The following is a 13,332-nucleotide window of genomic DNA, read 5'->3' on the forward strand; positions in this document are numbered from 1 at the left end:
TTAAAATGGTCTGATTAAAGATTGTGTTATGATTCACAGAATTTCTGATCCTTGGTTCTCTATCATAGGTAGTATATAGCAGAAAATATTTCTGAAGCAACTGATGTTAATATTGTTTCAGTAGTAATTAGTATTAAAACTTGGCTGTTGTCATTAGCATTTGTACATAAGAATGTTGATGAACTACTATTATAATTGTTTTATTTGAGAACTATGTATGACTATAGTTGCCAGTTGTAATGTTTTACATCAAATAGATTTGTGTTTTATCAGTTATTATATGAAGTGAGCAGTTGTCATTTTGGTTAGAAAAAGAGTTAAGTGGATTATAATGTGAACATAGCTTTAATAGTTGAGTCTCAGTTATTTAGTTTATGTAATATAAAAATCCAGAAATAAATTTTTGCCTGTGTTATATGTATACATATATGTATTATCACTAATATAATATATTTTTGACTTTTTTTAGAAAAAGTACAGAAAGAAGATGTGCTGTTTCATTGTTATTTTGTTAGCAGTTGGTTTAGTGGTGGCTGTCATTGTTAGTGTAACTGTGAAAAAGTGAGTTTTCTAAAACAGCTTCAATTAAAGCAGGTTGAAACATGTATTCTTTTCTTTCATATGAAGACTGATGCTGTAGTCTGTATCAGAATATTAATATATTCTGTTAACTAGTGATGTAAAAACTACTTCCAATCTGATGTGATTGAGAATATGAAAACATTTTCAGTTAATAGTGAATTGTTTATATATATATGTATATACGTGTGTGTGTGTGTACTAAATCTGCGATATAGTAAAAATGTTTTTGTATAATACTCAGTATTGTATTTGATTTGTATTTAATGAAAAAAAATTGTGCTTATTACTGTTTTTCCAAAATGTTATCATGTAGTACACGCATGAAACACAAACTATCATTTGCTCTTCACTTTATTTGTACACATACGTGTAATCTGATTAATGTGATATGCACAAGCATTACCAGTTATTGGCATGGTTAGTAGCGTATACGATCCACAAAGTCTAATAATTAATTAACAATTAATATATTTTTTGTCACTAGATACTAATTATCTACTTTTATTTTGTGTTTTGGTTACTTCTCCATCTTCAGGTATATCCAAAGAATAATTATTTTCTGTTTTGGTATTGGACATGATTCAGTCTGTTTTCTAGATGGTATTGTAGTGTGTTATCCACTTGACTGGGTTCTCTTCCATACGAACCTGAATCAACAAACTGTCTACATCATTTCAGTGTTTGTTAGGTTTACTGAGCTTGTTAACAGCTAAGTGGTAGTATAAGATTTCTTTTGCTTCTCTTTTTCTCATGTTATTTGAATATTATTCCAGTTAATTGTTTGGTCATATTCTTTAGCATGAGGAACTATTGCATATAAAACAAACTTATTCTTTGTGTCTGCTGTGCTCTTGGATTCTAACTTTCATTTTGTTTCTTCACTGTATTTGAGTCCGCATTTGGAGAGATGCTGTGAATGGTGTTTGTCCTTTCTTTTGGTTCTTTAGGTGTTGTAGTATTACATTTTCACATCTGAATATTGACCTTGTTCTTTATGCATCCTTAATAAACTTAGGTTTTCAGAGATTCCTGTGGAATAAAGGAATAGGACTTTAATTTAGTGTTTAGTTTTCCTCGTTTATTCTTGGTGTTTATCCGTTTTAAAGGATGGTTGTTGTGTGTTGTTTTTTCTGTCTGTTCAGTGTATTCAATGTTATAAATCTTCAACACTTAGCAGTCTAGAGAAAAAAATGCCCTTTAGTTAATTTAAACGACTATAATGAACATTTACTGAATTTTTCTGTATCTTTCCTCACAGAGCATTGGGTTTAACATGTGTGGTTGAGACATCATAATTTAATTTTAATTCTCCAGTGGTTTGATGCCCTAATACATAGTGTATACTGGTTACAAAACTAATAAAGAAATTGATAATTGAACAAATTGTTCTCACTTTTCAGTGATATGTTTTGTTTCTAAAAAATGTAGAAAATGTGTCATCAAAGTTTGTTAGGAAAGTTAACCATGCAAAAATTAATAGTGTCAGTAAATAAATATGAATTATCAGCCTGATAAGTTGCTCTGAAGTCTTTAAAGTTTGTTTCAACAACCCTATAATATTTAATAAATACTATTCTGTTAAAATATTTTCTGTGTTTTTACTTGAAGTACCAATGCTTATGACCCATTCCTAAATTACTTTAACATGAGTTTCATGTGTACTCTGTACTTGAACTAACTGTTGAAGGTGAAAAGACTAAGATAGTAAGATAAGTTAAGGAATGTTTAAGGAAGAGGCTTTCAGTGTTGTTAACAGTTATCCTTTGTTAACATTTAACACCAAAATATGCTATGAACACTTGAACTATACAGGAATCAAACAATCTTGACTATTTTTCACTGTTTACTGGTCTGATGGAATCAAACAGTGCTGACAGTATATCACTGATGTACTGGTTTGATGGAATCAAACAGCTCTGACAGTATATCACTAATGTACTGGTTTGATGGAATTGAACAGCTCTGGCAGTATATCACTGTACTGGTTTGATGGAATTCTACAGCTCTGACAGTATATCACTGATGTACTGGTTTGATGGAATTGAACAGCTCTGGCAGTGTATCACTGATGTACTGGTTTGATGGATTCAAACAGCTCTGACATTATATCACTGATGTACTGGTTTGATGGAATCAAACAGCTCTGACAGCTTATATCACTGATGTACTGGTTTGATGGAATCAAACAGCTCTGACAGTTTATCACTGTTTACAGGTTTGATGGAATCAAACAGTTTCATACTCTTTGATGTTTTTGTTTATGCCTTGTTTTTATTTTATTAAACATCTTGTATTGTGTAGACCTGTATTTCTGATTTTGTATGAATTGCACTAGAAAATGAAATAACAGAACTTTAATTTCTTTAAATAAATATAAGCCTGTATTTGAAAACATATATAGATTAAACCATTGTTTTATATTACAACTTTTGTATTTGAAAACTTGTTACTGGTGTTTAATTTACTTGTGAGATTTTCATTCACACAGTATTCACGTCAGAAAATATTTAGTTATCTCTGCTAGTCCTCTCAGACTTGGCATCTGCTCTGTATTTCAACCTTAAGTTATATGTGATTTGTGATATAATAAACATTTCAGTAAATTAAAAGCACATTTTTTTTATGAATAAATAACGTAATGATTACAAATTTTAGATTTAAAGAAAAACACTTCAAAGGTAGCCCTTCTTTCAGCAGTGTCAACAGAAAGATCTGTCTTCTCAAAAGTGCAGGTGGATTTGAGGGGTGAGGGTGTTTAGCTGAAGTCTTGTTATGTGTGTGAGCCTATTTTGTTATTTCAAGTAGGTCGTAGATTTCAAAAACTAATCTTTCATTCCAGTTTAAGGAAGGTCATTATTTTTTTGTTGTTCATTTCTGACAAAAATTTTATTACTTTAGGAAATTTCCCTTTGTGTAGCTGTCAGATGCTATTAAACAAGTTTTTATAAAATAATATGGATTTTTAAACGTGAAAAAAAAAAAACTTCGGGCATGGCATGGCCAGGTAGTTAAGGCACTCGACATGTAATCTGAGGGTTGCGGGTTCAAATCACCATCGTGCCAAATATACTCGCCCTTTTATCCATGGAGTTTATAAGTTGACGGTCAATCCCACTATTCATTGGTAAAAGAGTAGCCCAAGAGTTGGCGGTCGGTGGTGATGACTAGCTGCCTTCTCTCTAGTCTTACATTGCTGAATTATGGATGGCTAGTGCTGATAGCCCTTGAGTAGCTTTGTGCGAAATTCAAAACAAACTAAACTCTCCAGCATTAGAATGATTGCCCAGAAGGTTATCATACTTTATATGAATGACTAATATACTACTTTTTTTTTTCTTATTGTTAATTTAAATTCTTCAGTAGATGAAAAGTTTGGTATTCTTGGAGCCATGTAGCTTTTGAGATAATAAAAGGGGAAAAAATTTTTTCCCAAATTTGGTGCATCCTAGTTCACTTTAAAAACAAAAAGCCCTTCTTATAACTGAGCCACGTGTAATATTTCCATTTACTCTAACTGGAAGTTAACTGATGGCATCGATTGTATGCAGTCAAATAAGACATTGTTCTCCAAATAATCGTGGTGAATGGTCATTCGTCATTAAGTTTGAAGCAGAAACCAAGCGAAGTCATTACCTGTAAGATTAATGTAATGTTTAATTGAAACTACAAGCTGCATCTCTCAGTATGAGAAATAAATTGATGAATCTCCAGCCTTTTGTGTTTGTCTTCTTTTTCATCAAAGGAGGTTATTAATATAAGTATATTATGGTTTGTTACTTTGAACGTGAGGTTTAATTTATTTATTTATGTGATATAGAACCTAGGTGGCTCAGCGATAATATGCAGATTTATAACGCTAAAATTCAGGTTTCAGTACCAGTGGCGAGCAGAGCACAGATAATCTGTCATGTAGTTTAGCGCCTACCAACAAACAAAACAGTAATATTTACTGAACGTTTTCATATGAATTTGATCTGTAAATGTTATCAAAATGTGTTAGTTTGTCTAGCTTTTCCATCGTGAACTTGGGAAAGCTGAAAAACAAAGTTGATATTGATGATTTATTTGAGTGCACGCCTGTAAGTAAGAAACCATTTTCAGGTTAATGAGAACGAAACTGTAATTAATCACAATGAGACAAATGCTTATAGAGATTCGAGATTAAAACCAAACTGTCAAGTTAGGCGAGTGGCTTATTGAATTGCCTTAAATTTATGAACAAGTTAAGAAAAGTACTTGGTCTGGCATAGCCCGGTAGTTAGGGTGCTTGACTCGTAAACTGAGGGACGAAGGTTCGAATCCCTGTTTTCGAATATGTACACCATTTCAGTCGTGGAAGCATTATAATGTTGCGGCCAATCGAAATATTTGTTATTAAAAGCTTACCCTGAAGATGGTGGGGGTGATGTTAATTGTCAGTCTTTCCTCTGTTTTATCACTGATACAGTAGGGATAGCTAGTGCAGATAGCCCTCGTGTAGTTTTGTGTGAAGTTCAAAACAAAGCCAGAAGAAATGTAGTATAATGACGGATTTTTTGTTTTAGTTGAAAAAGAGTAAGACGTATTTTCTTGTAGCTTGTGAAAGATTGTTGATTTTGAAACGAAAAGATCTGAAATAACCGTCACTCTTAGGCCTAATAAAGTACTTCACCCTCACTTCGGAAACACTCCTGAAGGATTGTGTGATAACCCTTGAACTTTCTACGAACATTCACTACACTAATCTTTTCTTATGTCGGCTAATAACAACTACTAACTTCAGCTACAGAACGGAAAGCAAATATTTAGTGTGAGCAGTTGTAGTGCGCATTTTCAAGACAACGATTCAATAATGAAGTGGAAGACCAATGTCCGCACTTCGACAAGCGCGAGTGAACTGTAAAATGACTAAACCTCTTCCACTAGCATTTGATGTAGTAAGCGTAGTGAGGAGGGAATGATAGAAATACTGATGGTGAGTTTAACGTAGACTAAGTCCCGAATTGGATAACTTAATATTAGTTGTTAAAAGAGAATTTACAACTATCACATAAAAGTGTAATCGTGGAGAGGATATCTATGGAACTGGATAATGATGGCTTCACCCTAGAATCAAAAATAAAAGAAAGAGAAGAGAACCAAAATCACACTCAAATACAGACTTTAAAAGTATTCAGTAACAACTAAGAGTACCCATAACTAATGACGGGATAAGTTTTAATTAATGGATCAGTTTAAATTATTTTATGGACTTGAAAAAGGTTAATTGTACCAAACGATTAGCTAAAGGCGGTGTATTAATTACAGGTGTAGAATTTGATGATCAAAACAGCTTGACCCGGCATGCCCAGGTGGTTAAGACATTCGGCTCGCAAACATGATTATCCTTTTAGCTGTGAGGTTGTTATAACGTGACGGTCAATCCCACTATTCGTTGGTAAAAAAGTAGCCCAAGAGTTGGCGGTCGGTGGTGATGACTAGCTGCCTTCCCTCTAGTCTTACACTGCTAAATTAGGAACGGCTAGAACAGATAGCCCTCGAGTAACTTTGTGCGAAATTAAAAAAAACAACAACAACTGTTTAAACTCCATTGTACCTAAACTTACCTACATTACACCATTGTTTACCTTACCCGCTCGTGCGATCCTAACGAAACCACGAAACTTAAATAAAAAAATCATCAATAGAAGAAATGACATTTATTTCATTCAACAGTGCAGAAAGGAAAAACTAATCTCTAATTTTGTGAAGATAAAACTATCGAAGAATGTTAACCAGTGTACAAACATTAACCATAAATTACAGAAAAAAACTACGAAAAGCCATGTTAAACGCGAAATATAAAGAATTAAATTACCTGCACAAACAAAAAATGAATCTAGACTATCAACTGGCATGCTGCATTCAACCAGACATTTATGGACTCATTCTACGCAACATTAATCAACTCAATAGTAAGAAGAACAAGGAAGAGAAAGTCCGTCACAACAAGAAACTAGATAAACTAAGGTGACAACAACAAAATAGACACCAACATGACGAACCACCATCAAACTTCGTAATTAACAGATTCGACCAAAAATTAAGCAATGAAGAAATACATCTACTCAACAAAGGACTCAACTTCACAGCAACATCCAGAAATATTCCATCCATCGAAATGAAAGCCTGCCTGGAAGATCTAGTTAGAAAACTGATGATTCACTCTAGAGAAACTGAAAACGTCAACAACAAACAACCACCAGAAAGAAGACAACTTCGACAACAATTCCACTGACAACCAACAATCTTTCTTTCCATGTCAAGCTAAAAACATCTATTTCCCCGAAACACCTTAAAACAGTATCTTAAACAACCTTTTCAAAGAATTTTCACACAAAACTATCACCATAATTTCACAGAAAAAAACTAAAAAACAACCTCACACAAAAAGATATTAATTCTATAAACAACTTAAAACAAGACAACTACATGAAAATTCTAAAATCAGGTAAAGACAATGTTACAGTTATAATGGGCACAAACAAATACATTCAAAAAATGCACATCTTATCAGATACAAACACATTTAAACTACCAAATACAAATCCAACAAAAACACATGAAAACCAATTAAACAAAATACTACTACACATGAAAAAAACAACACAATCTCAGAAAACATTTATTCTTGTCTACGAAAGACCGACTAACGCACACCACAACTTCCTTCCATTGTTAACTGATGTGTCTCTTATATGCAAAAGCTTAAGATCTTCCTAAAATTCTGCTTCCATTTTCTACAGTCTACACTTCTCTTTATTTATTACTTCTACTTTAAACAGGATAGATTCTGACTTCTCGTCCAAATTACAAACTCTACATACAAATTGTACATATTCACAACTAATACTAGCTTCCTTAAAAGTCCAGTTTTCAAATAAAACTCAAAAACTGCACTCACCACATCAAAAAATTGCAAATATTTAATCCCTTTACCTGCCTTAACCACTGCATCTATAGCCTGAAATACTCAGTACTAATAGTAATTGTAAATATAACTGTCCGATTACCAACACCGTTAAGCCTAACGTTTTAAAATCCAACATATTTCAGAGCTTTATCAAAAAATTTATGTTTGCATTAAATTAAGTTTCTCTTTATTTTTGCAGAAGTGACAAGTGACTTAGTCCTTATTTGATGTTTACTTACGTAATACTAAATACTAATAGTAACAATACAATGTATTTCGTCTGATTTATAACCTACCTATAAACTGATTTCATACTAATGGATCTAGACTAAAGTCAGGTAAACAAGATAATCATTAAAACACGAACAGACAATTCACTAGTTTTTCAAATTATAATTATTTACGAAAACGATTTATTTAGTCTATTTTACGATTTACCTGTATGACGAATTACAAAAGTACCCTTATGTTTTCTAAGCCTAAGTTGTGGTACAGACTACACTACTAAGCTCTAAATAAAAATTTTAATTCTACTATTTTTGTTTACCAATATTACTAAATCTAGTTAATTTTTTGCTAGTTAACACAAATCACTACTTGTTTTAAAATGTCATTGGACCAATCTTATGTTGATTGATACCCAATAAAAGTATGAAAACTGTGAATAATAAATACTTCTTGGCTTGTCCTATTTACAAAATATTTTGTTTAGCTTTTAGTTCCGTAAATCCTCCTAGTGGCACAGCGGAATGTCTGCTGACTTAACACGCTATAATTCGGGTTTCGATACCCATGATGGACACAGCAGAAATAGTTCATTGTGTTGCTTTGCACTTAACTTTAAACAAATTATTTCAGTATAATTCAGACAGTTACTTAACAAGTCTTATGGATAAAGATTTTTTCTTTGCTGATGTCTTTGGTACTTTTCACTTATAAAGAGTTATCTCAGCTTTAGTGTCTTTCCTAATACTTTAGAGTTTGTTTATTTTTTCAATTTTTTTCATTATGTTAGTTTTTATGTTAGTTTTCAAAATATGATGTTTATTTAAGATCCTGAGTTTTTTAGTATTTTTTATTGTAAGATTTAAAGGTTGGGTTTCCACTTTTTATTTCTGTCTCTTTCCATCGGTTGGTATTAATGATTTTCGTTATATAAATCTAACTTGAATGGTTTCGAAAGTTTCTTAGTGTTAACAATCAAATGCTTATGCAGATTGATAAATTAGGAGTCCAGTTTTGAAAATAAGGCAAGATCTAAATATACGTAACAGTATCATCTCATTACAAATAGAGTATAAAGAAAATTTATTATATGTAAATTACATTAAGATAATGTTACTTAAATATAAGTATGAAGCAAGCTTTTCTCAATATAACTCATATACTTGTTACTAATTTTATCAAATACTGTTCGTTTCTGGTGCTGTGTAAAGAATTATAGGAGTAAATTCCTAACTTACTAGTATGAAACAACAGCTCTCTGGTGGCACAGCAAAAACGCTACAGACTTACAACACTAAAATCCATGGTTGGATCCCTCGTGGTGGACACAGAAGACAGCCAAACGTGGCTTTGCTTTAAAACTATAAAATAGTAATGATTAAATAATCTTAATTATAATCTCCAATACTAAGAATTTCTAGTTTTATTTCTGGTATTTTAAAGATAAAGCTGTTAAATCACAGAATAGTAACTTAACTTCTTGTCTACAGACTTTTCGTACACAAGGCCTTTTGGAAAGTTTTATGACAATGCTAAATATTTTTATAAAGTGAGTACACATATGAACGACTCTTCTATTATTCTTAATTTGTTTGTTTTTAACTTAGTGCTTCTGATTTTTTGGCTTAAATAAAAAACATCGATAAAGGAACCATTATACAAGACAAAAAAATAACATTGGTATCTTTTTCTGGTAAACACGGACATGTTTATTCAGTTTATGTTGATGTCCCCACTTTACTGAGTCATGGTTCTCGCGAGACATAACCTTTTCCATATGGATTATATTGCTTTGGAATATTACTCTGAATGAAAAGGAATATGTTTCATCCATTAGCGGTAAGTTTTGTTTTTATAATTTCATATAAAACATTAACTGCTCTTAAAAAGCTTTGACGTAAACTACGTTTGTGTCTTTTATTACATTCGTAAGAGGTATTGGTATGCAGAGAATATACGGTATATTAACATACTCATTGCAGTATTAAAAGCGAAAATTTCGAAAAATACTGCTGTTAAGGTATCTAAATAAAAGTATGAAACAACTAGAATAAACAACAATTTGAAAAAAAACACCGAAAAGCGTAAGCCCTACTCATTACAATCATTTATGCCCTCCAGTAGTACAGCGGTATGTCTGCGGATTTACAAAGCTAGAAATATGGTTCAAATACCTGTGATGAAAAGAGCACAGATAGCCCATTGTGCAATTTTGTGCTTACTTCCAAATAATCAATCAATTAATAATCATCTCTCCAGTGCCATAGCGGCATGTCTGTGGATTTACAACGTTAGAAATTGGGTTTTGATATCTGTAGTGACAAGAGCATAGATAACTCCTTGTGCAGCTTTGTGCTTAATTACAAACAAGCATCTGTTTACTGAATATCTTATAGCTGAAAACAAAGTGTAAACTTAAAACTTTTCCAGTATATGTTATTCTTGTTCACCGAAAAATTAAAAACAGTTTAAAAGCGATACGATAAGAATCACAGGATTTTACAGATAATTCTGTTCAAAAGCTATTATATAAATGTCAAATTGTTTATCCTCCATTATTAACCTTAATGTCGTATCCACAAGTAAAATCAATATAATTTGAGTTTAGACTGAAAATATTAATTGTTAAATTGATATTTATTATAGTTTTCGATTCAACAACTCATTCACTAACTTTATATAATGATATAACTTCAGTTTGCCCTAGTTTATTGTAACTTTAAAATTCTGTTCTGTTGATACAGTTAGACATCTCTCGAGTGTTGTGTACAGAACAACATCAGTGACTATTGTACGTGTCCATAAGAATGGTATTATAAATATACTGAGAAAGACAAATTTCGTGTGGCGTATAAAACATATGTAACAGGAGTGAAAAAAGGTGCTGTCAAAAAAAGATTCAGCGTGCGACATAAAAGAATGAAGTCGAAATTGGCGACCATTCTGGTGACTACACTTTCTAGCATTGATAATAATTTTGCAGCAAATATTAATTTATTAGTTAGTCAGCCCACACTTTCATATTAAACTTTGGGCCTGATGATGTGTGAAATAAAATATGAGGCCTAGATAACTAAATGTTGAATATTTGCTGTAAAGTTCTTATCAATGCTATAAGTGTAGCTACCAGTTTGGCAACAAATTTTAATTTCATTCGTTTAAGTCATAAGCTGAATTCTTTTTTGACGCAACTTTTTTCACACGTAAGGAGTTTTACATTATATATCATGACTTTTTGTCAAAGCACACTAAGAAACCACACCAAATAAAGAAATTGCACTCGATAGTAATTAACATTAGCTTTAGGATCGCAATTCCATTATTCGAAACATATATTTTACTTTACATAACCTACCAGATTCTTTATGGTAACGCCATGGAATTTAGGTTAACAGCTTTTTGTCATCACCCCCATGTAATCGATGTAACCGTATCAAACATTATTATTTATGCTAATTGCTTCAACTAATATCATGTGACGCTAAATGCTCTTTAATAAGGGTAATTTCATAAAATTTAGTAAATTTGTGCTGATACGTTGATAATGAATAATAAGTGCCCACTGATGTAATTCGTTTGAAAACTTGAGCTGAAAACTGCTAATCTAGTTTGTTTGTTCTAACCAATACTTAGATATCTGGGCATCTTTTCACTTTATAGCTTTACTACTCTAAGTTAGTCGTCCTTAACCCAAATGATAAAGACTAAAAATAGCGCACTTTTACTTTAGATTAAGCTGTAATAAAAATGTTAGACCGCTAGCTCACGTGAAGTTTTGTGTTGTCACACGCAAAAGTTTCTTTACATTTTAAATGTTTTAGTTCAATAACTTTACACATGTGACTTACATTTACACCAGTTGAAACTCCTAACTGTATGTTGAAAGATCTATTGGTGTACTAAATTAAAAATGGCCAAGCGTGTTAAGGCGTGCGACTCGTAATCTGAGGGTCGCGGGTTCGCATCCCCGTCGCGCCAAACATGCTCGCCCTTTCAGCCGTGGGGGCGTTATAATGTGACGGTCAATCCCACTATTCGTTGATAAAAGAGTAGCCCAAGAGTTGGCGGTGGGTGGTGATGACTAGCTGCCTTCCCTCTATTCTTACACTGCTAAATTATGGACGGCTAGCACAGATAGCCCTCGAGTAGCTTTGTGCGAAATTCAAAAACAAACAAACAAAACACAACCTAATACTTGGTACGGTCCCCTGCACGTATAAATTTATATTTTAAGGGATAGCCAAAATTTGCTCGAGAATACTTCCCCATTCTAATTAATAATAATAATACTTATGTTCTGAAAAAAAAAATTACAGAGTACACGAGCTCTGCATGGTCATGTGTGAAATTCAAAAACAAACAAACTAAATTAAAAAAGAAATCTATAAAAGTTAAGTATATTTTTCTATCAAATAAAATTTTCTTACTTTTGCTGCAAAGGAAAAATAGGAAGAAAATCAAAATTGAAGATATTATATCTCAGGTATTTCTTAATGGCTTGTCTTGTAACTTGGTATATGAAGTAAAAGTTCAGAAGAGCGAATCCTTTGAAAATATGTAATAGTTTGGAATACCCATAGTCCGAGCTTCTAGTGAGTTTTGTAGTTTGGTTTTATTTTATTGGCAGCAAGACACACTTTCACATGTTTTGATTTTGTTTCAAAGGACATGTGGTTCGTCTGTAAACGATGATATACGTTATATCATTGTGGGGACAACTTTATTAAAATGCATGCCATAAACTATATTCTTTTTATATCCAGTTAGTGTTCCAAAACATTTTTTGCACATTTGCAACTACAAACGTGCAGATTGTAATGCTCTACAGAGAGATTCTGGGAAATAAAAAAAAGAAAAATTAATCCCTAGGCTTTTTCTGGGGAAATTTCGCGTGTCGTTCTGGACAAAGGTTCATTTAAGAATACCCAGTTCTCGGAGGAAGTGACGCAAACGAAACATAGCAATTAATGACGATAACTGGAATAGAATACTGCCTTTACCTAAAGGTAATTGTATCGTGCTATGAAATTTAGTAACAAACCTAAATTTTAGCAAATAACCATCAATCTTCCTTGGAATTTATGAACGATTCATTGTGATGTTGCCTAATCCTTTATCTACTTCTGTGTAAACTTTAAGTTTCGAAGCCACCGAGTTGTTTTAAAGTTTCTCGAAACTTTCCAAATTTTTTATGTAAGTTCTACAATTTAATACGATTCTTTCCCTTCAAGTACGCAACCTTACATGTACGAGAACATGGTTCCTACTTGAATCGTTTTTTTTTCTTGTAGTAAAAATTGTTTTGTGTTGCATATGTGCAATTTAGTTGTCTCTGTATGTACACGTACTTTTAGAAGGCTGGAAAGTAGTCTTTATGTGTACACGTACTTCTAAAAGCGTGGAAAGTAGTTGTTTATGCTCTACACATTGGAAACTTATTTCTTCTCTATTTTCTTAAATCTCATTGTAATCGTTGATTGACATCCTCATCAATGATGGACAGCTTTAGGTCTAATGAAGTTGGTTTTAGTTTTGACTGTAATATGCATATTTCAGTAAACAAAATATAATCATTATATTAAATTTGAAAGAAG

At 32.3% G+C, this 13,332-nt stretch overlaps 1 protein-coding gene across 7 annotated transcripts in view; it reads left to right on the forward strand.

Moving 5' to 3' along the window:
* The window catches only part of LOC143244493 (syntaxin-12-like), a 62,156-nt gene extending 59,148 nt beyond the window's left edge, over window positions 1-3,008 (forward strand). For 6 of the 7 annotated variants that reach the window (XM_076489331.1, XM_076489294.1, XM_076489321.1 and 3 more), the window contains one exon: window positions 470-3,008. In XM_076489331.1, coding sequence (XP_076345446.1) covers window positions 470-565 — 96 coding nt within the window. In that variant the 3' untranslated portion in view covers window positions 566-3,008. The remainder of the gene's footprint in view (window positions 1-469) is intronic. The other variant, XR_013025122.1, reaches the window with a different exon arrangement.
* Window positions 3,009-13,332: the final 10,324 nt, after the last annotated feature.

This window comes from Tachypleus tridentatus, chromosome 1 (genome assembly GCF_004210375.1).
Source record: "Tachypleus tridentatus isolate NWPU-2018 chromosome 1, ASM421037v1, whole genome shotgun sequence".
Lineage (NCBI taxonomy): Eukaryota > Metazoa > Arthropoda > Merostomata > Xiphosura > Limulidae > Tachypleus > Tachypleus tridentatus.